This window comes from Borostomias antarcticus, assembly GCF_949987555.1.
Source record: "Borostomias antarcticus genome assembly, chromosome: 19".
In the NCBI taxonomy this organism is placed as follows: domain Eukaryota; kingdom Metazoa; phylum Chordata; class Actinopteri; order Stomiiformes; family Stomiidae; genus Borostomias; species Borostomias antarcticus.
This window is the reverse complement of record NC_140252.1, coordinates 13,449,850-13,472,957: the sequence shown is the minus strand read 5'-3', so window position 1 is coordinate 13,472,957 and position 23,108 is coordinate 13,449,850. Positions and strand designations below refer to the sequence as shown.

Here is a 23,108-nt window from a genome sequence, read left to right as displayed (position 1 = left end):
TTCTAATCTGAGACTAATAACACATTTTAATTTTGGCCTAGGGTAAATTAGGGCCAGATTCTTGAGGGATTGACATGGACAAGTCTGTTCTTCAGAGGAAGAAAAAGGGTTGTCACTTTACAGTCGTGGCACACCGTCACAGATGCTCTTCACACTTGGGAATGAAAAATACTGGTAGTTTTAAGTGAAAAAGAAAATCTAAAGAGCAAAGCGTCAGTCACATGGGAAATGAATTAAATTCAATCCTATTCATCATTACCTTCAGACAGGAGGAGTGTGTTCTCTGCTCCCAGCTCAGTCTTCACATCAGGCCACCTGTGAAAAAACACACACATGCACTCATAGTTTAAAGTCAGTTATCTCTTGCATTTTCCCAATCAAAGACACAGCTGTTATAAAGTTGTATTTTGCATTGTGACGTACAATAGAAACAACTACTCACATTGTTCCGCTCCAAACATGGAGCCTGGGAGACTCTTGGCTTGGTCACCACCCAGGGTCTCCGAGTTGGTGTGTGACTGTGGTACAAAAAATGGCCTCTCAGCTCCCTCTGTATCTGCAGTACCTCCATCCAGCGTGCTCAGCAGCCAGTTGGTCCTCATAGAAGTCTCATTGGGATCGGCAGCTGTGGGTGTAGTGCTCTCCGGCAGGCCCTTGGCTGGGTGCACAGCTGGTCTCTGCTCGGGGAGGGATCGATCCAGGATGCACCCAAACATAAGGTCAATGTAAGAGGCATGGCCTGCGTTAACTAGCTCCTTGGCAACGTGGACGCCATCGGCCACCAGGTCGACCTCCCAGCATGCCTCTAAGACGTACTGCTTGAAGAGGACCTGGAGGTTCCTCTGACAGACGCACTCCCGGAAGAACACAATGGCCTCATCCGTCCACTGGCCATCTCTGGCCGGCTCCACTCCCCTCAGTACACAGGGGTAGGTTTCCTTGGGTAGCCAGGTCAGCTGCTCCGGCAGCCTCCTCAGCTCAGAGCGGTGTTGGTAGGAGACTTCTTCACAGTGACCATAGTCCACTAGGTTGATCACCACCATGGCAGCTCTGTCCACATGCATCACCTCCGCCCGGCACCACTCGTACTTGGTGACGGACCAGACCAGGCAGCAGGACCCGGGAGTGAGGTGGGCCTCAGGTAGAAGGGGCAGCTCATCAGGGAGACCATCCACGATGGTAGACACCGTGTTCCTGGTCAGCAACAGCTCTTCCAGGACGATGTAGAAGTCACAAGGGGTTGTGACACCAGCAGCAAAGCCAGAGTAGACCTGGTCCATGTTCACTGGGGCCGGGAACAACTTCTGGGGAGGACTGCCTTCAGAGTCTTTCTCTGAAGCAGTCTCTGTGTCAATCTGTGAAGAGACTGGTGTTTCCTCCCTCAGATGCCATCCAGTTGCAGGCTTTTGTTGGTGGATGAGGAACAATTTGTTCTGGTGAGGACTGCTTTCAGAGGCAGAGTCCTTCCCTGAGACAGTGTCTGTGTCAATCTGTGAGTATACTGCCGTTTCCCTCTCCGCATGCCGCCGAGTTGCAGGCTTCAGCTGGTGGATGAGGAACAGTTCGTTCATCATGATCTCAACCATCCAGAGGTTATCAGCTTCAGAGTAGGACACAAACATCAGCTTTAAATCCTTCCCTAACAGCGGTCGGAGAATTTCCTTCCATATCTCATAGGTTTCTTCTCCCATGGGTACACCAGGGCCGGTCCACTTACACAGTACTGCCTGCATGGGTGTCTGTCTCAGTTCATCACAAAGCATTCTGATGCCCTCTAGTGATGTCTCTTCTGTACTGCCATGATCCATCAGGAATACTCTGCAATGTCTCTGGTCAGTAGACACATGCTGGACCACGGCTCGATGCCACTGCTGGTTCTTGGATGACCTTGACAAACACTGAAGTCCTTCTTTGACATCCTCCTCAGCTGTGACTTGGCACTTACTCAGCTTTGCAAAGATGAGATTCTCCAACTCGGCTAGCTCCTCACTGTTCCTGTTCACTCTCACATACAGGTCACCATTCTCTAAGACTGAAAGAAGTTTCCCATTCTCTGTCTGTCCGGCTCTGATTTTCTGAGGGGGAATCACCACATGCTTCTTTGGTATTACGGAAGGTTCCAGAGAGGTTTCAGAAGGCGGGCTGGAGCTCTTGGGAGAGTCACCTGAAGTTTCCTTCTCACCTTTGGCTATGAACATAACCCTCTCTGACTCTGTGTTAGACGTTTGCTTGTCCTTGATGACAGATGAGGTGCTTTGTTGACAGGGAGGCTTCTTTTCATTTGTGACAACAGGACTTGGAGTCCAAGGACAGGCCCCCTCGTTTTCAGCCACAATGCTGCATTCAGCTTCAGGCAGCATAGCAGGTGCTGGGTTGTCTTCCTGTCCCTGGATCTTAATGTTTACCTCCCACTGGACACCAAAACGACTGACAAATTCAACCATGAGAGGCTTCCCCATAACTGCGTCGGTGAACATGACGTCACTGTCATAAGAGCTGGCGTCTACCAGTGAACAGGGAATGCTTAGTCGCGGCTGAGACAAATAGGCACACGTCAGGAAGTAAGTATTTTCCTTCTGCACCACTGCTGTGTTTCCATAGTCCACAAATTCCATTCTGTACTGCCCACTAGACTCCACGTCCTTCACAACAGCACGGTAGAGAGCCCCGTCTTCCTCGTACTCTGCCGCCACCAGGTCGTCTCTCTTTAATTCCACTGAGGCGTTGTGCTCCACAACTTCCCTCGACAGCTCCGAGTTGAGATCTCCCCCCATTTTCAGGATGGATGGTTCATCTGCGTGCATTTGGACAAAGAAGCTGCTTACTTTGTCGATGTGAGAAACGAACCCGAGGCCCCTGAATCCTGCTGTGATGTTGTTGTCGGGTAGATCTGAGAGTTTGACAAGGGCGCACGTGGACTGTTTGGATGGACGGTTCACATCATCTTGTCCTGTGCTTTCCACACATTTCACTGAGGTGCTTTCCTCACTCTCCTCTTTCTGATATGTCTCCAGGATACCTGAACTCTGTGAGACAGTTGATTTTGCAGATTTGGAGGGTTGCTTCCTTTGAGTTTGGCTCTTACGGCATGTGGCTCTATTGGTTGGTGTCTTCAGAGTCTTTTGTTTTTTGTTTTTCTGAGAGCTGTCAGTGTCCAGGCTCACAACCTCTGGAGTTGATTTTGCAGATTTGGAGGGTTGCTTCCTTTGAGTTTGGCTCTTACGGCATGTGGCTCTATTGGTTGGTGTCTTCAGAGTCTTTTGTTTTTTGTTTTTCTGAGAGCTGTCAGTGTCCAGGCTCACAACCTCTGGTTTTGGTACTTGGCTACCAATGAGTTTCTTGACTTGATCATTGATATGAATGTCTCCATCAAACAGATCGATAATAACACTCCCTTCTTGTGTTTTTCCAACAACAACTGCTCGGAGTGGCATGTTGAGAATGGACTTCTCCAGCGACTGATGGACCTCAGCAAAGTTTTCCTCCTTTTGGATATCAGCAAGGCAACATCTTAGGGCCTGCATCGGAGTGAACAGCAGGTCAGTTGACTCTCTAGGAATAGACATGACATTGCTCTTTTCAACAATATGTGTGTTTCCGTAGTCCACGAATAAAATATTGAGGTGGAGTGTTGATGGGGGAACAGGCAGAACCATGCCTCTGTACCATTTACCATCACTGTATTTTGCCAGGCAAAGTTTGCCTATTACAGCTGCAGTGCCGTTATTCACCATTTTCTTACTTTCATTTGAGACCTTTTCTGTGATGTCCTCTATGATGTCAGTGTTTCTGTCCAGCTGACAGAACATCTCCCAGGGGCTACACATGTGAGTGACGTAGACCTGCACCTCACTACCGCTGGTCAGGCTGAATGAGGAGTAGACAAAGGACTCAGGGCAGACTGAAGGACTGAGCTGTACAGAGGTCGGCACTTCCCTGGCCAGGCCTTGTTCCACAAGCTTCTTCGCTGCACTGTAGTGAATGCTGTTATGGAGGTCGACTGCACAGCACAGGCCTTTGTTTTTCACATCCAGGTGTGAGATGATGTTACATGTCAAGCTCACTGAGTGGTCTTGCACAAAGTCCTTCAGTAAGTCACATGCCTTTGTGCTCCATTTTTCCCAGTTGAGGTCAACAGGGTCGATCAGGTTGTCGAGGCTACATCTGAAGGACTGCCCTTCAAGCTCCAAGTACTCTGGCATTATAGCCTGTAGATTTTGCGCTTTTTCTCTCACAGTGATTCCATAGTCCACTAAGATCACCTCAATGTCATTTTTCTGTACTCCGATGATGCAGGCCCTGTACCACCTGCCATCGCCTGGGAACTTGGTCACGCAGCATGAATCACCTGACGGCACCGGACATGTGTTGGTCTGGTAATACTGCTGCAGCTCGTTCATCAGTTTGTCCAGAGCAGGGATCTTGCTATGCAGCTGGCACCAGAAGTCTGAGGGAGAGTTGACCTGAGAGCAGCGGACGGTTAGCTCACTTCCTGGCTGGAATCTCTGTGATTTGTAGACTTTGGCTGGGGCTTCGTCATTGGCAGCTTCGGTCTTTGTGACTTCAGTGTTCTTCTCACAGAACACCCATTCCTCAGTAGCCACAGTGACCTGTTTCTTTGCTGGTACACTTGCGTTGAATCGATTTGTCAGGACTGGCTTCTTTTTGGAGAATTTTGGTTCCCCATTTCTTTTCTTTGATATGACCCCTGGTACAACTGGTTCAGAGGGAATATATTTCCAGTACACTGCTTGATTAGCACCGGTCAGAAGCTCTGAGATGCTCTTGTCATTTTGAGTCCCCATCTTGTAGAGATTCACTACCATCCGGTCCCTCCGTATGTGGACGACTTTGACCAGGAGAGCCTTGTTGGATGCTGCTTGTTTGAAGTAGTCAGTAGCGGTCATCGTCCACAAGTCGTCATCCACAGGCACGACGTTCACCAGAGAGCAGCGGAGTGCAAACGCTGGCTCGCCGGCAAACTTCTGAGGCATCTTCTTTATCAGCATGTGTGGTACTTTCTCAGTATTCCCAAAATCTATAAAAAATACCTCAGCTCCATGTTCCAGGGTGTCTGTCACTATCGCTCTGTAGTAGTGCATGTCGTTCTCATACATGGCACAGCAAAACGCACCAGGCTCCGGGCTCTCTAGAATCTCCTCATCTAACTGGATCTGTCTGAAGTGTTCTGACAAGCTGTTCATCATCTCCTCAAAGTCACGGTTACGTTTTTGGCTTCTCAACCAGAACTGACTCGGGTTGAGGACATATTCCACATAACCCTCAAAAGACGAATCCTCTATCCCCTCAGCCTGGACAGAGTCAGCCATAACCTGGATCAGCCTGCTCTCGTAGTACAGGTGACCGCTCTGTGGGAACATCGGCTCACTTTTAGGATCCAACTCATTCTTTCTTGGTTCACTTTCAAAATCTAACTCACTCTTTGTTGGTTCAGTGTCATCTTGGAATGAGTCTGCCTGTGTGACTGTATTATCTCCAGCAGAGAGCAATGTCACAGAGTACAGATTATACTCCATGTCAAAGCTGTCGATTTGAGCCTCCAGTACTCCACCCAGCAGTCCTTCCTTGAGTAAAGTCAGCTGATGGGTCCTCACAGCTCCATCTTGTTCAGCCAGACAGGAGAGAGCACATGGGAAAGCCATGATAGGTTTAAATAGAAAGCTAGGTGGGAGCTGTAGCATGTTCTCAACTTTGACAGACTCACAGAACCCATAATCAACAAGTAGGACTCTCACGTGAGAGTTGACAGGAAGGAACTTCACATAGCCTCTGTACCATTTTTCATCTTTACCCCTGACAGAGCACAGCAAGCCCAGATTTCCCACACACTTTTCCCTGGAGTCTTTGCTCTTGGGCTCACACAACACCGCCAGCTTCTCTGACATCACCTGAAGATCTTTCGCTGCGCTCATCATTTGAAGGAAAAATGTACCCGGGCTCACGGCTGCGGTAACTTTCACCTTCACTTTCTTGCCAGCTGTTAGCTTTGGGCCACAGAATGACAGGATGTCCTCAAAACTCTGCGACACGCGATGGGGCTTGAAAGAGAATTCTTGTCCATTGGGTTTTCCAATTAGCAGGTCAGGGACAGGTGTGCTACTCTGTTGGAGGGGGACGTCTGTCAGCATCTCTACCAGGAGCAGGAACGTGTCCGTGTCCACGTGTTTCCCAAAGCCCAGTCTCTTCAGATCCTTGTTGACATCAGGGGCTTCAAGGATGAGGACTTTGTGGGGCAGGAGGGCCTGGATGTATCCTTTCACGTTGCTCCCTATCAGGGAAGAGAAGTAATTCTCGGACATGCCGTCCCAGCACTCTCTCACTGGCAGCACGTTAGCGAAGAAGCCACAGACTATCTTAGGAGGAAGCATGAACAGCTCGTCCGAGCCCGAGGCCAAACAGCTGCCACCCACACTCAGGACGTTCCCGTGGTCTAAGAGGAACACGTCAAACATGTCTGTCTGTTTATTTTGGATCCGTCCTCTGTACCAGTGGTCAGACAGCGCATCCTCCACTAGACAGAACTCTCCCACTTCCATCTCCCTTCTTGTCTTCTGAGTGTTCTGGATCTCCACCTGCAGCAGGGTTGGGATCAGTTAGGGTCAAAAAATTACAACGTTTAATGCAAAAAGCCTCTGCTAAATTTGGATAGGCTATATTTTCAGTGCTGTGCATTTGTTTGTCAGCAGGATTATGCAAAACTACCTGACCGATTTTCATGAAACTCAGTGTAGAGTAGTAGCACGGGCCAAGGAAGAACCCATTACTTTTTTTGGAGCAGATCTTAATCACAGAGTGGGTCCACAATTTTCCCCACTATTGTTAACATTACCAGATAGGGCATTTGGCCTTGTTATATTATGCACCATAATGCCATTTGGTGTTCATTTTTGATATTGTGAGATAGTAGGTAGGGTTGGGTACCGTTCACATTTGAACCGATACAGTACCTAACGGTACTTTTTTCAGTACTTTTGTAACAAAAATGTAATTTCAGTGTTACCAAATTTCAGTGTTACTAAAGTGTTACCAAATTCAGAATAGATAGAATTGATCCCAACTCTGACCTGCAGGATGTTGTAGTCCAGTTCACAGATGGTCAAGTACTGGCCCTGGAAATGCACCAATGTGGCCCCAGGGTTGCAGTCCACATGGGTGAGCTTTACACACAAGGCACATGGTGTAGAGAAGCCTCGATCCTGTGATCTGGTACAAAATATGTACCAGATTAAATACATTCATTCCTATTGATTTTAATTAATAATTAAGTTAGTTAATTAATGAATATGCTTACTATAATAACTTTTAACACCAAGCACTTTATTTCCAAACAATTATTTTATAAATGTTACAGGATCGAGTGAAATCTATTGCTCTTTTCGACCAAGAGGGCAATAAAACAATCTGTAGTTCACATGTCAGATGTTATTTGGTGACTCCAGAAAAGTACAAAATGAGTCCAAAAGAGTCAACTTCATTTCAACTACCCTGGCTGTCACAATATTTTTATAACTATTTCACACATTACTATGAGTATACTGTTATTACATGACTACACCGCCTCAATTCACCCACATTTTGTTACTCAGCATTGGGGTACCAGTTCTTCAGAATACTCACTTTCCATTATCCATAGCCAGCCTGGACAACATGGCTGTATTGACTGGAATAATCCTAAAGGGGAAATAAGACATTTCATAAAAATCTCCAAGAACCCTCAACATGAATATGACAACTTGGATCCACAATAGTTCCATCAACTTGCCAATAATACATAAAATATCCGCTGATTGAGATACCTAATAGCAAACGGGTGAATGACAAACAGAGAAGGATTTCACTTTCTAAAATCATTATCTGTCAAAGCCTATCACCTTTCTGATGACTTGGAAGTGATGGCCTATCACTTGAGGACAGGCGGTGTCATCTTATCAGCTTAAGTGGTATTCTAAGAGAAACCGGAAGAGAATACTTTTCATTCATTCATTTGCAAGGTAGCTTACATTTCAATAGGTTTCACCTCCTGTGGCAAAGAGATCCAAAGAACAGACAGATGAGTAGACTGTAGAGAAATAGACTGTAGAGCTTTGGTAAGCCTGCTTTACCCTTGAAAGCATGGATCAACATGTTTGAAAATGACCTGACAAGTATGGACGAGGACTAGCAAGATGCCAAAAAGCATGCCTTACTGATCCACTGCTTGGGTGCTGAAGGACAGACTACAGTATTTTATACACTATGAGTGGGACGTAAACAAACTCAAGCAACAAGATGTGGTAGGGACCAGTGATCTCACCCATTGTTGAAACCAAAAAGAAAGTTGGGAGGAGCCAAACAAGGCCATACTAGTGATACATAGCTTTCCATTTCCACACATGGAGAGCAGTTTAGTGGAGGAAACATTTTTTCCACCCTAGACCTACACAGCGCATATCACCAGGTAACTCTGGTGCTAAGCATTTCATTGTGCATGGTACCCCACCCCAAGTGCCAATTCTGTGTCCACCCCAATTTACACCATACAGCACAGTACCTACACGGTCCTCAGCAATGACCATTACCATTATATTATGTGTTTTCACTACAAATTTTAGTTTTAGATTAATATCTCCTTGGGGATCTGCATATTTCTCCCCCTTTTCTATGGTAGAGGAGCTTAATGGTAGCATGTCACATGCCCCAGTCCACTCAGAACCGTTGAAATGCAACCAAAGCCCTTTTCCCAGCAGCCATTTGGACATGTCATAGTAAGGGTAGACACAGGTGTAATTGATTAAATTAATTAAGGTTCTGTCCTATTTCGTGTGTCACAGCCATTCCAGTGAGCCAGCATGCACAATATCAGGGCCCTGGCCCACTATCCTAAATGGAACAGGACCGTTATAATTACACCTGTGTTTACCCTATGACATGTCAATTGGCTGCTGAGAAAAGGGTCTATTGCAGAGATGTTCACAAAGTTTATTCTGCTGCTAAAGCAGATGACATCTCAACAGCAGATAGAGACAAGAGTTCCCACGTTGCCTTAAGTGCTTGGGGAGACGCCGCACCACGAGATGGCAAAAAATGCCCTGCACCTGTGGGAGTTGCTGATGTCAGTCCAGCTCTGGCACAGCGCGCATGTGTGGAGAGACCTCGTGCGTAGCTAGCTAGCATCGTAGCTAACATTATATTGCACGGGGATAAGTTGACTAGCCTACTAACTGTCCGTAAGCTATTTCTCAAAGGTAGGTTAGGGACGGCGATAAAGAACAATACATACTCGTTGAATTTTGCTTACTCGGTGAATCTTTCTTACATGTTAATATATTTTACATTAAAAGAGACGTGTATTTAGGCCACAGTAGCTTGGTAGCCTGCGGCTAATATCATCGACCACAGTTCCAGTTGCCTCAAGCAGTCGAAGTAAGTTAGCTAAAGTTAGCTGGCTAAAAAAAGTCTGTACATAGAAATTAACTACACGTTTAATTGAATTATGACTTGCAAATAGCTAGCATTAGGTAATGCTATATTTTGATAATTGTTTGGATTTCACAAACTACCTGGAACTTTCAACGGACCTCCCTGAAAGATGCGATGTCAGGAGGAGAGGTTGAAGTGACCTTCAATCCAGACGCTTCTTATTAAAAGTGGAATGTGTGATGATCTCATATCTTGAATCCTGCCCCCTGCTGCGTGGGATCAATTTTGCTTGAAACAGTAGGCTAGTAGTCTAGGCCTTTTGAAAGTTATTGTTCAAAGTTAAGATATATGTAATGTTATATTATTGTCTGAAATTAATTGTTTGGCTTGGGGATGGAGCATGGAGGGAGATAGCAATTCAATTCAAACTTTCATTTAGCCCTCTTAACCTCTATTGCCGTTGTTGTTTAATCTTATGTTTTTCCAACAGGATTTACAATTTCCTGGTTAGGCTAAATAAAGGTAAAACAATAATAATAATAATTAAAAATTGTATTTATAATAAAATATGTTTAGCCTGCTCTCAATTTTGTAGATATAAGTAAGCCAAAGAAAAAAGGTCCTACACCTCAGTTCTATAGGCCATCTTTTCATTGCTGCTAGGACTGTATAGCCTAGGCCTAGTGAAAGTCAGTTTGAAGCTGGAAGCAGGCCGGAGCAGAGCAGCACTAAACAGCGGAGAGATGATGGTTTTCTAGTTAATCATTACCAGGCAGACCTACTCCCCGTTCTCTGTAAATATGATAAATGAATCCCGGCGCAATCAGAATGTGAAGTCACCCTATAGGCTCAGCACAGTTTTAATTAGGGTAGTGGGAGGAAGGTAGCTTTTGCCATTGTGAGGTCCGTGGAGAACAGTAGTAGGTTTTACTCTAAGGCCTATTAGGCTATAGGATTCCATTATTAGGCTACCCGGGGCAGATGGATGGATGTAAAGGAAACGAAAATGTTTGTTTCAGTTTTCGAGGCCTGAGAGTAGGCTACAAATGGAGCTGATATCTTTGCGGGGGTTCATTTGTGAGGTCGGCCTCCCAGCCTCACCAACGAATAATGTGTGATATTTATCACTCTTACTTTTATAAATTCACACTTGCATTCATTTTTTTTCTTTTTTTTCCATTTCCAAAAAAATTATATATTTGATCTAATATGCCAATGAAACGGAACACCGGCAGTCCGGTCAGAGACGGAACTTTAATTCACATTCATCCTCCGGCAACGAAGAAATTCTGTAGCCCTTCGCAAGAGCTCAACAGCAGCTTGCTAGATGAGAAACTACTGCGTGATTTCCATGGACACATGCTGTCAAAGTTCGACGAGGAGGATGATTCGGGAATTAAATCAGGTGATGAAATGGATTAGGCCCTCTCTCTTACTGGAATTAATATCGTCTTTCAACTCAACTGTATTTTCCTTGTCAGGAATTTAAACCGACCTATATTACATTTAGACACCCTGAGAGTGTCAGGAATATCAAATCAATAGCAGAAAATGTTGGCCGAAATAGCATTCTGAAACGCTTGTGTTGAATAGCCTAATTGTACGCAGATCCCAAAGCATCATGCATTAATGTGTCAAAGTAGGCCTTTGACAGTTCTCTGTGGTGTGTTTGAAGGTCCCATGGTTCATTTACCCAGCCACCCATGCGGAACACCCTGCTGCTACTCAATTCACATCATGTCTGTTTTCTCACACACACACCAGCTACAGTGGGTATAGCCCAGAGGCTGCTATTTTGAATCCCTTGCCACTGATGTGGCCTGGCACTCGTGGGGCATCTGAAGTGTGGCTGGTTATCCTTAAAGTGCCCCTGTGCAAGGAATCCTTCACCCTATAAGATCTAGCTGCACAGTGCTATGCAGGGCTCCTCTTAAATGTCTTCTATAACAGATGGACCACTAAAGTAGCCTACCTCTCTTATATATTTCCTCAGAGGCAGAGGACAGCAATGAGACTCCATCCTCTGAGGAGGAGCAGGACCTTCTAGAATATTCCCAGGACCTGCCATTCAAACAGAGTTCTGCCAGGAAGAGCATCACGCAGATAATCAAGGACAAGAAGAAACAGACACAGCTCACCCTGCAATGGTACAGTACTGAGATCTCGTTATTTTCACAAAATGTGCCCCCCCCCCCCCCACACACAGCAATGTAACCTGTGGCCTGTTGAACTCCATCATCATAACTTCAGTCAGATTTTATACAGCCATGTCAAGGGAGTTTGTTAAAATGAAAAAGAGCGGTCTCGCACACTGCTGGGCTCCATGGTTAAGGCATGTATTCAGTCTGATGAAGAGCTTTGCTCGAAACGTCACACGTATGATTCAGGTACAATAAATGCCTTAACCATGGAGCCCAGCAGTGTGCGAGACCGCTCTTTTCATTTTGATATCTCTTGTTTTAGCTCGGCACCTGCCCCTTTTTGGTTTATGGATGTGCATATGTCACTCTGTCTAGTAAGGGAGTTTGTTAACCCTCTGATTGAATTGAATAGAATCTCAGGGTTAGCAAACTCAGAATTTTCACTAAACCGCTTTCTCACTTACTTAATACTTTATTTAGTCCCTTAAGGGAAATGTGTCTTGCACCTCCCATCAAACAAGCATAACATACAGTACACAGGAATTCGACACACTGTGCATGTGTCTCCCCCTGCAGGTTGGAGGAGAACTACATCGTGTGTGAGGGTGTGTGTCTGCCACGATGCATCCTCTACGCCCATTACCTGGACTTCTGCAGGAAGGAGAAGCTGGAGCCAGCCTGTGCTGCCACCTTTGGCAAGGTACGCTAGCAGTGAAAATTAGGTGTATCAAACTATATACTATACGATATGACACAGATATTACCCTCCCAACACACACACACACATACAATATATTGACTTCTGTGTTATTGATATCGTACTGTATGTTCCTGTACTCATTAGACAATCATTAGACAAAGGTTGAACCTTGAACCTTGAACCTTGTTCCTGTACTCATTAGACAATCCGTCAGAAGTTTCCTCTTCTCACTACCAGAAGACTGGGCACCAGAGGCCACTCAAAGTAAGAGATAGGAGTTCACCGTTACACCTGCATCTGTTAGGATGCGGTTGGTGTATTAGTGCTTTAAGTCGTCTAGCTACGACATGTTACAGTACAGTATGTCTTGTTGACATCCTCCAGGTACCATTACTACGGCATCGGGATCAAGGAGAGCAGTGCCTACTATCACTCCGTTTACTCAGGGAAGGGCCTGACCAGGTGTGACATCACATGTTTATCACTGTCAGGGCACTGTAAATATCACTGTGTTTGTTAGGTCCCCAAGGACCATTGAAAGGTGAAACACAGATTACATTCACATTGTAAGTGACTCAATCTTAGTCCAATGTATTGTCTATAATCATAGGTTCTCAGGCAGCAAACTCAAGAATGAGGTAAGATTCTTCTGTATTAAGTTACTTCCTATTATTTAAACTAAACTGACAAACATTATTTAGGTCAAACAGCTGTGTAATATGGTACAGTAAATGGTAAATGAGTATAATATTGCTGTACTCTACAGGGAGGGTTCACTAGAAAGTATTCCCTCAGTTCTAAAACTGGGACGTTGCTGCCAGACTTCCCCAGTGCACAGCACCTGGTGCTCCAAGGTACCATCTCAAGAGAGAAGGTTTGGTTCCTACCCTCTTGAAATACCCTCTTGAAGTAGTTATTTTTACCAACTGGACTGTATTTTAAACCGTTTTACTTCATTAATAATCTGTTTTCCTCTCCAGGTTGACACATTGATCATGATGTACAAAACACACTGTCAGTGTATCTTGGACAACGCCATCAACGTCAACTTTGAGGAGGTATTCCACATCAAAAACGGGAAGACAAAACATATCCGTCCGTTTCAGGCTGGCACCGGAGCCTAAACTGTCTCTTTTGTTTTCTGTGATCTCTGTGTGCCTCTTCTCCAGATACAGAACTTCCTGCTGCATTTCTGGCAGGGCATGCCCGACCACCTCCTTCCTCTGCTGGAGAACCCGGTCATAGTGGACATCTTCTGCGTGTGCGACTCCATCCTGTACAAGGTACTGTAATAGGGCTCGCCGCAGGCACAATAGAGCAGTATCCCCTCGCTGTACTGTAGATGGCTATTAGCAAACCTTTAGAGGACAGATTTCATCTGTCCGATTGATCTGTGTGTTGTTTGTTTGTGTTTGTCAGGTGCTGACAGATGTCCTGATCCCTGCCACCATGCAGGAAATGCCAGAGAGGTAACGAGTGATGTGTTTTCAAGCTCAATTACACTTTCGTCTTTGTGCAATTGCATTCAGTTGGCCAAATAATCCATCTATGAGAGTCAGCGTGCACTTGTGTAACGGACCTTTGGTGTCCAGTCTCCTGGCAGACATCCGTAACTTTGCCAAGCACTGGGAACACTGGGTGAAGACATCACTGGAGCACCTCCCAGAAGACCTTGCGGCGAAGAAGCTGCCCATTGCAAGGCGTTTCGTCTCCTCACTGAAACGACAGACTTCCTTCCTACACCTAGCGCAGGTAAAAGCCCACTAACACAACATGGCACAGTTAAAGATTTACTGACACACTTGCCACAGATAAATGCAGACACTGTTAGCTGGTTTTGGTGAATGTTAGCTGGTTGTGGTGAATGTTAGCTGGTTGTGGTGAATGATAGCTGATTGTGGTGACTGTTAGCTGGTTGTGGTGAATGTTAGCTGGTTGTGGTGAATGTTAGCTGGTTGTGGTGACTGTTAGCTGGTTGTGGTGAATGTTAGCTGGTTGTGGTGAATGTTAGCTGGTTGTGGTGACTGTTAGCTGGTTGTGGTGAATGTTAGCTGGTTGTGGTATCGTCCCTCCCTGCCAGATTGCCCGGCCAGCTCTATTTGACCAGAACGTGGTGACCTCCATGGTTCTGGACATTGACAAGGTGGACCTGAACAGCATCGGCTCTCAGGCCCTTCTGACCATCACCCCTGGAGACCAGGACCAGGACCTCTATTCTGAATGTGAGAACGAACCATGAAGAAGCATTTAGTCTATATTCTGAACCACACAGCTTACATAATGACTCTGTGTGAGTTTGTTTGTTTGTTTGTTTCATGTATTGCATTTTGAACTGTGCATTGTAAGAAACTGTAACTGTTTGTATTACACCCCTGCGCTACACAGAAAGTACCTGAGGCACTGGAGATAATTGTCTAATTTACAAACAGATATGTGACCGGTACTGTGTCTGCCCTCCGCCATTCAGATGACTCCATCGCGGTGTTCCAAGAGTTGAAGGACCTTCTGAAGAAGAACGCCACTGTGGAGTCCTTCATCGAGTGGCTGGACTCTGTGGTGGAGCAGAAGGTCATCAAGGTGCAGAACGTTGCCCACACATCTACACTGCTGTCGTTGTTGATGTCGTTGTCGTTGTTGATGTTGTCGTTGTCATTGCTGATGTTGTTATTTGTTTTAGACCAGAGGATGCCGTCAGATCTGTATGTCTCTTCCTCTCTCCTGTCAGCCAGGGAAGCAGAGTGGGCGTTCTGTGAGGAAGAGAGCTCAGGACTTCCTGTTGAAGTGGAGCTTCTTTGGCGCGAGAGTCATGCACAACCTGACACTCAACAACGCCTCCAGCTTCGGTAGGAGAGGGAACGTACACATGGGTACACAGATGGGAGAGAGTTTACACACAGGGACCTAGACCTAGACCTCTCCATGTACCAGTTCAAAATGTAATCATATTTCATATTCATCTGGGGCTAAACCATGATAACACTAAATTATTAATATCTTCTCATTTCATTTCAATCCTAAACACCCAACTCTCAGTCTAAAGTAGGGCTGTCCCTAACCACTATTTTTCTAACGATTAATCTAGCGATTATTTTTTCGATTAGTCGATTAATCTAACGACTAATTTAACGATTATTCTAACGATTATTTTTTTACTGTTCGATTAATATATCACTTAATTTTCCCCAAATAAATGTCAAAAACGTCTCTTATTAACATTTCAGTATTTTATTCAATTATTCCTGTACAAATATATAAATCATGCTTCTGCACTGCAGGGCAATATTCCACAAAAAAAAAAATCCTCTCTGTCTTACAGTCCAACATAAAATATAATATTATAAAATATAAAAGTTAACTTCAAATAAAAGGAAAAGTGCAAGTAATGCAGTAGGCAAGTTCAAGTCATTTTCAGGACGAATACCAAAATAAATACCAACATAAAATCCTCTAATTAGTGCAATTCGAGTGCAATTCTAACCGGAATACCGTAACTATAACTCTCAGTAACAATAACGATCTCAGTAACAATATAACATTCTCCCCCTCTCTCTGCTCTCCCCCTCCTCTCTCTCCCCCTCCCACGCTCCTCTCTCTCCCCCCCTCCTCTTCTCTCTCTCCTCCTGCCTCCTCTTCTCTCTCCTGCGCTCCTCTCTCCCCCTCCCCCTCACTCCTCTCCCCCTCTCTCTCTCCTCCTGCCTCCTCTTCTCTCTCCCCCTCCCCCGCGCACCTCTCTCCCACACGCTCCTCTCTCCCCCGTCTCCTCCCCTCTCCCCTTCTCTCTCCTCCTGCGCTCCTCTCTCCCTCGCTCCCTCTCCCCCTTCTCTCCTGCGCTCCTCTCTCCCCCTCCCCCTCTCGTGCGCTCCCCTCTCTCCCCCTGCCCCCTTCTCTCTCTCGCCCTCCCCCCTTTGCTCTCTCCCCCTCTCTCCCTTCTCCCCCCTCCACCTTAGGCATTACTGTGGAGGAATGTGAGCATGTCCACATCTCTTTCTTTCTTTCTTCTCCATCAAATTTGTGAAGTGGTGCCTGGAGGGAAGTGTATACCCTGGGTGAAATGTGTTGATCATCTCACGGAAGCCTTGACCCTCCACAATAGCAACAGGTCTCATGTCCTTGACGATCATCTGTAAGATGCAGTTAGAAAGCTGAGCAGCCATCTGGGGTGTGCATGGAGTTGTGTTCTTTTTGTGGAAAAAGTCCTCCACACTGCTTTGCCTCCTGAAAATATTAAGCACATTAGTTAATTAAATAGCTAATGCTAATAGTGGCATATTTAAAAATAAGACTAGTTTTAATGTTTTCTCAGGCGAGAAAGTAACCATGTAGATTACCAATATGTGGTCAGTTTATCCAAATAACCTCTGTTTTCGGAGATTTTAGCACACCGTTCTTCAAAAGCTCCGGTAGCTTCCCTGTTGCCTAGCAACATTTGCTTGTAAACAAAACGCTCTGCGCCCTACCTCGCGCAAAGCACACATTTCTTATCATGTGTAGGCCCCTTAATTTCCACCTCACTGCTATGTTTAGCCAACTTGAATGCCAACATGGCCATTTAGAAGTCTGTCCATCACCACAACACATAGCTAGCTAGTAGCTACATGGCTAGCTAACGTTACTCTCGCTGCTATGTTATGATTAGCTAAATTGATGCTAACGTAGCCATTTAGGTGCGAGCACCACAATGACAATAGGCTACCGTAGCTAGCCAGCTACAAAGCTAACGTTACTAACACCAGAAGACATACAAACTGTGGTGAGCTACATTGCTTGTGTAACATTAGCTAGTAGCTATCCATTTTTCACTCATACACGGCCAGAAAAGTGAACAGAAATACAACGGTGACTTACGGTGCTATCTTGCGGCTGTCTTCACAAAGAGCTCCGCTGGTCGCAGCCATGTTGTTTATTTGCGACGCATCGACGCACATTATGCAAGTCGACGTATCGGCGTAGTCGATTACGTCGACTAAGTCGACGCGTCGTCCCAGCCCTAGTCTAAAGTGACACACTGTCTGTCATTAGATCAAACACACTCCACCTACAGACCGAATGGATCGTCGGTCATAATGGCCTGGTTGGCCTGGGAGTAAACAGTCTTATCTCTGAGTAGCGTGCGCTCTGTTTGGAGACTGACCTCTCCTCTCCCACACTTTTACTCTGCACCTCTCCTCTCCCACCCTCCTCTCCTCTCTTCCTCTCCCACCCTTCTCTCCTCTCTTCCTCTCCCACCCTCCTCTCCTCTCTTCCTCTCCCACCCTCCTCTCCTCTCTTCTGCTTCACCCTCGATGTCCTTATGATGAATGGTGAACAGAACCAAGGAAGCTCCTCATGCAGGACAAAGCAGCTTATGTCTCCTAGCCTGACACTCTGAATTCCAATTTCGTCTCACTTCATTATTCAGTCTGAACAGGCTCCCATTGGAGCCGTTTTCCGAAATGGGTGTTGCCAAAGGAGGCCTCAGTCCATCACCTTGCGCGGTTTAATTCAAAAACACACATTCAAAGGACGCTGATTGGCCTGGTTGGACTTCCAACCAAAAGATCACTCTGAATCGCATTTCGAAAATTCCGATTGAGGCGCTGGAGTCAGGCTAGATGTACGCAACTCCTGTCATGTTTCTGTGCCCAGGCTCGTTCCACCTGATCCGGATGCTGCTGGACGAGTACATCCTGCTGGCCATAGAGACCCAGTTCAACAATGACAAAGAGCAGGACCTGCAGAACCTTCTGGACAAGTACATGAGGAACGCAGGTGCAGAACAGTACAGCACAGAACGTTTTAGTATCACAGCAAGTAAGGGGGATCGTATCACCACGGAGAGGTGGTCTGAGATTGGATGCTGAGTGAGCAGGGATGTTGATCTGTCTTCCAGACGCTAGCAAAGCAGCTTTCACCGCCTCCCCTAGTTCCTGCTTCCTGGCCAATCGGAACAAGGCCAGCATGACCAGCGACCTGTCGGTGAAGAACGAGTCTTTATCGGAGCACGCCTATATGAGTGTGACAGCCAACCAGCAGCAGGGGCTGGCCAGCATGGTGGTGTACCCGGGGACAGACGCAGATGGGTTCTCATTGGCAGGTCAGAGACCATCCACGTTTGTTGTCCCCAGACTTTTACATATTGTGATGTATGGTCTATCTAAGGTCAGTATTACTTTAATGTAATTCATTCTGTCTTCATACATTCACTCTTTCTCTTTGTTCTATCCCTCTCTCTCTCTCTCTCTCTTTGTCTACATCTTTCTTTCTCTCTCACACTCTCTCCTTCTTTCTCTCTCTCCTCCCCCCACACTGTCTCTTTCTTTCTATCTTTCCTTCTGTCTCACTTTATCTCTTATCACTCCTCTCTTTCTCTCTCGCTCTCTCTTTCTCTCTCTCTCTCTCTCTCTATCTCTCTCTCCCTCTCTTTCTCTCTCTCTCTTTCTCTCTCTCTCTCTCTCTTTCTCTCTCTCGCCCTCTCTCTCTCTCTCTCTCTCTCTCTCTCTCTCTCTCTCTCTCTCTCTCTCTCTCTCTCTCTCTCCAGGAGGTCAGCTAGATTTCTCACAAACCAGCGGCCCCCTGATGACTCCGCCCATCTCGCCGGCGCTGGTCCACCGGGGGAGCGTCATCAACCAGGGCCCCATGGCCGCCCGGCCCCAGACCTCCTCCTGCCCGCCCGCCTCCTCCTCCTGCGCCCCCTCCTGCTCCACCTCCTCCTCCATCCTCCACTCCTGCCAGGCCTACCCGGACTCCCTCTACCAGAGCCTGGTCCCCGGCGGCAGCCCCGGCGGCTACTACGCCCCCTCCTCCACCACCACCGCCTCCTCCTCTGGGTACCAGGAGGCGGGGTTCAGGCCGCACACTCACCCCCAGAGCCAGCCCCCCCAGACCCAGGCCTACCTACCCCGCTACTCCTCCTCCCCCTATGGCGACCAGCCCCTGGGGAAGGACTACTTCAACAGCAGCTGCTCGGTGTCGTCGCCCTACGGCTCGGCCCGGCCCGCTCCGGGCTATGGTCCCGGCGGCGGGCCGGCGGACACGGGACTGGACGCCGGGGGGGTCCAGCTGCTGGAGGCTACGGGGGGCTACGGCTTCGCGGGGGCGGGCCTGCACGGCACCGGGTGTCAGGGGCAGGCCTACTCTACGACTGGACACTCCGGTATGGACAGAGGCAGTCTGTTAATCTCTGTCATTCATTCATTCATTCATTCATTCATTCATTCATTTATTCACGAAGACATCATTGTTAAAAGGCTCGTCATTTGAAACCAGAACTTAAACTCGTGCGTGTTTATGCAGGCTACTACGGAAACGCTTACCTAGACAACCAGCGGCTGGGCTCCATGGTGGAGCAGCACGTCTCCGTCATCAGCAGCGTCAGCAGCCTCCGCCCCCTGCCGCCGTACGGCGAGCTGCACGACCCGCTCAGCCTGCTGGACGCCAGTGGACGCAGGACGGCCACGCCCTACTACCCCGAAGCGGACCCCCTGGGGGGGCACACACATGGAGGTGAGAGGGGTGTGGGGGGGGCGCAGATACACACAGAGGTGGGGAGGAGGGCAGATGTTCACTTGCACCACGCCAGGTTACGGGTTCTACGCTGCCAAACGTTTGTTGCATTCTCAATTTCTCTTTCTTCTGTCCTCCATAGCCCCGCCCCTCTCCGCGTCAGGCTCTGTCCCCTGCATGTACGGAGGCCCCGCCCAGTTCCACTCCCAGGACGCACTTCTTCCGCACCGGATGACGTCGGAGGTAGTGGGCGTGTCCTCGCTGCCTCCCATCAACACAGTGTTCCTGGGGCCCGGGGAGGGAGGGGGGGGGCAGGGCTGACCGCCCGCCCGACAGCTACAGTCGTTAGGACTGTCATAATAGCAGCCATCTTAGACTACTGACCAAGCCTCTGCCGCCGGCCCTGAACTATGACGAGGCTGCTAATGCAGTTCTCTAGACCCGCAACACTCCAGCTGCTGTAAATGGGTCCGTTCTGTGGCTCGGGAGGGACACAGTCCAGGTTCAGATACAGCAGCCGAGACCGTTTTAAGCTGTTTTAGATTTGATTGTTTCTTAACCGCCTCTTTGGAACGTTGGAAAGTTAGTAAAATTGACCTTTTTAGAGATTCGCCGCCGGTCTTATCCTACGGGAAAGATTCACGTTGAGAAGGACGATCTGAAAAGAGCCGTCTCACCTCGACTGTTCTGTCTGAACCCGGCTCAGCTCTGGAAAGAAGCGACCTCCGTCAGTCTGGTAGACAGACAGTGGAGACATGCAGCACATGGCAAGGTTACATTTGTAAATGCCTGTAGAATAAGTCAAATATTTAAACTAGATGTACGTATGTCTATTGTTTTGAAAATCACAAGCAGTAATTAGATTGATTTGTTTCAATGTGCAGTGTTATCTTAGTTAAATGTATGTATTTGCAGTATGATATTGTTCTTTTAAATGTCAATTTGCCATCAGTATATCAATGATAAATGGTTTAAACTAAACTAATCAACCTCTAACCAATGATGACGTGGCTCCTGTTTGTATATGCTGTTTCTTAATCTTCAACTGATCTAGACAGGTTTACTCTTGATAGTATTGTGCCTCGATTCAGAGAAACTCTGAATGTCCCTTTATTCATCCATTGTCCCTGTTGACAGAGAGAGAGAGAGAGAGAGAGGTAGTATGACTAGTTTCTCTGGTAGCTTCTGTGTGCCTCCTCGGTTGTTTGGTCTGTGGTCAAGAGCACACCAAGAAGAACATTGTTATCTCTCCATTCAGAGCTCCTGTCACACACCCCTAAACACACGGCCCTTTAATGGTTAAACTGGACCCACACCGGGACACAGAGACAGATTACAGCTCCTGCCACACAATAGTACAACCCCTGGATCAAAGTTGGACCTTTATCTACCATTATTTGATTTCTCTGTGGTACAATGGGGTGTAGATATGGTCAGATAAAAGTGTTGACCAAAAACCAACGCTGGCTAACAGAAACATTGGACGTCATGAGGTGAGCGGATTGTACACAGAGACCCTCGGAAGAACACAGAGAGTTTTATTCTGATCCCAGCTGAGCTTTGTTAGCCCACCGCCAGATGGGAACCAATAAAACTATAATCAGTAACGTCAGATTGACCAGAGCATTTGTGTACTGAAATTATATCCCTTCACAGACAACAGGCTGCACTCTATTCAAATAGGTTGGATCTGACCTGAGAGGCTGGAGATTACAACAGGCAGAACCCAGGCCAGCATTTGTCCACAACAGTGAATCAACAGCGGCAGAGCTGAGTGATAATACAGTACCAGCCTGGGCCTATCAACCCCCCCTGCTTTATCTACTCAGGAGGAAACCCGCACACACACACACACACACACACTCCCATTTGGCTGCAAGGCCCTGGAACAGATGGTAGGAAATGTAATGATTACAAAAACCCCACGTTAAAATAGTTTAATTACAAAGTCAATAATGCCTGAAACAATCGTGGGGCCTTTAGTGAAACAACAACAGAAGGCGCAAGGTAAACTCTGGGCCAATGTTTAACCAGAGGTCTGCATTAGGGCCGCGCTGGAGGACAGGAGACATATGTGGCTTAACATGGCAGGAACAAAGATCAAGAGACCTGGTGCTGTTTGTGTGTGTGGGGTCACAGGTTCTAGTAAGTGTGTGACGAGAGGGACACAGGTCTGGTCAGGTGTGTGTGTGCGTGCGCGTGTGTGTGAGAGAGAGAAGAGGTCTGGTCAGATGTGTGTTTGTTTATGAAAGAGAGAGGGAAATTGAGGGAGTTTGGTGAGTGTAGCGTCCAACATCAGTAGACCCAGTAGTACTGTTTTTCCTTCGTTGCTGATGCTCTCCTCCAAAGTCACCTATGCATACATTTGTTTTCAAGGTATTATAAGGTATTATATACTGTATCTTGGGTTGCAAAATTCTGGGTATATTCACAAACTTCCCATGAGAATTAACAGGAATAAGGAATTCATGGGAATTAACGGGAACAAACTGGAAAAAATCATTTATTCCTGTTAATTCCCATAGATTTCCAGTTTATTCCAATTATCCCGTTATGAATTTTGAGAATATTAATGGAATTTTGCAACCCTAACTGTATCAAGCGAGTCCTTATCTGCACCGTGAGCGGGGAATGGGTCAAAGAAACTTCCATTTCTACAGGATGTGATGTTGCTGTCTGACTAGAGGTCACTGTAGACCAGAGCTGCCTGGTCAGCCATCAGGCCAGCTTGCCTCTTTCTGCTTTAGATATAAAGGTTATCCTACGGTTTAGTCACGTTAAGTTGTTACTGTTAGACCTGAATGCTGCCAAGTCTGTGCTCCCCCCTTGTTGTTCAAGAGATTTAATAAAATGATTTCCCTGTAAAATCACTGAATCTGTCCAGTTCCAGTCAGCACTGTCAGACTTGTAAAATGCAGAATTATTCAGGCAGGAGTTGGGTTAGCTTATTCTATGATATCCCATTCCTACCCTCTACTTCTGTTCATAACGATTTTTTGTAATAAAAAAAGAATTTAAAAAACAACTAAAATATTGACATACCTTATGAGGTAAAGTTAGTTACATCCTTTACCTTGTGGAAGTTATAACAGCTACTGTATACACCTATACAACTCTGGAACACTGAATACTGTAGGTAAGAAAAATAAGAGATGTCAGTTGTATTGTCTGAAATACTAATATCAGAATGAAACAACTTAAGCTTTTAAAACATTATTTGTTAATTTGTATAACAATAATATGCTTTTTATTATATCTGGCAGTTTTTTTGCCTTTTAATTTAAAACAATATTTGAGGGGTTGTTCTTTTATACAGTTGTAAGATGATGATGATGATCAAATTTAGAAAGAAAGAATAGCAAGAC

At 46.5% G+C, this 23,108-nt stretch overlaps 2 protein-coding genes across 2 annotated transcripts; one reads left to right on the top strand and one right to left on the bottom strand.

Annotated features, from left to right (window-relative positions):
* Window positions 1-301: 301 nt before the first annotated feature.
* Window positions 302-8,576, bottom strand: tdrd15 (tudor domain containing 15; the record flags this gene model as incomplete). Its single annotated transcript, XM_084453991.1, has 5 exons — window positions 302-315; window positions 443-2,890; window positions 3,329-6,593; window positions 7,086-7,178; window positions 8,556-8,576. 5 exons carry the CDS (start codon window positions 8,574-8,576, stop codon window positions 302-304), a joined length of 5,841 nt encoding a protein of 1,946 aa, XP_084310117.1.
* Window positions 8,577-10,629: 2,053 nt separating this feature from the next.
* Window positions 10,630-20,064, top strand: rfx6 (regulatory factor X, 6; the record flags this gene model as incomplete). Its single annotated transcript, XM_084453989.1, has 20 exons — window positions 10,630-10,825; window positions 11,414-11,567; window positions 12,138-12,261; window positions 12,464-12,525; window positions 12,646-12,723; window positions 12,872-12,899; window positions 13,028-13,135; window positions 13,242-13,319; window positions 13,431-13,544; window positions 13,681-13,730; window positions 13,854-14,013; window positions 14,342-14,483; window positions 14,729-14,838; window positions 14,987-15,104; window positions 17,887-18,009; window positions 18,131-18,334; window positions 18,779-18,921; window positions 18,973-19,393; window positions 19,534-19,743; window positions 19,886-20,064. 20 exons carry the CDS (start codon window positions 10,630-10,632, stop codon window positions 20,062-20,064), a joined length of 2,802 nt encoding a protein of 933 aa, XP_084310115.1.
* Between the last annotated feature and the right edge of the window lie 3,044 nt (window positions 20,065-23,108).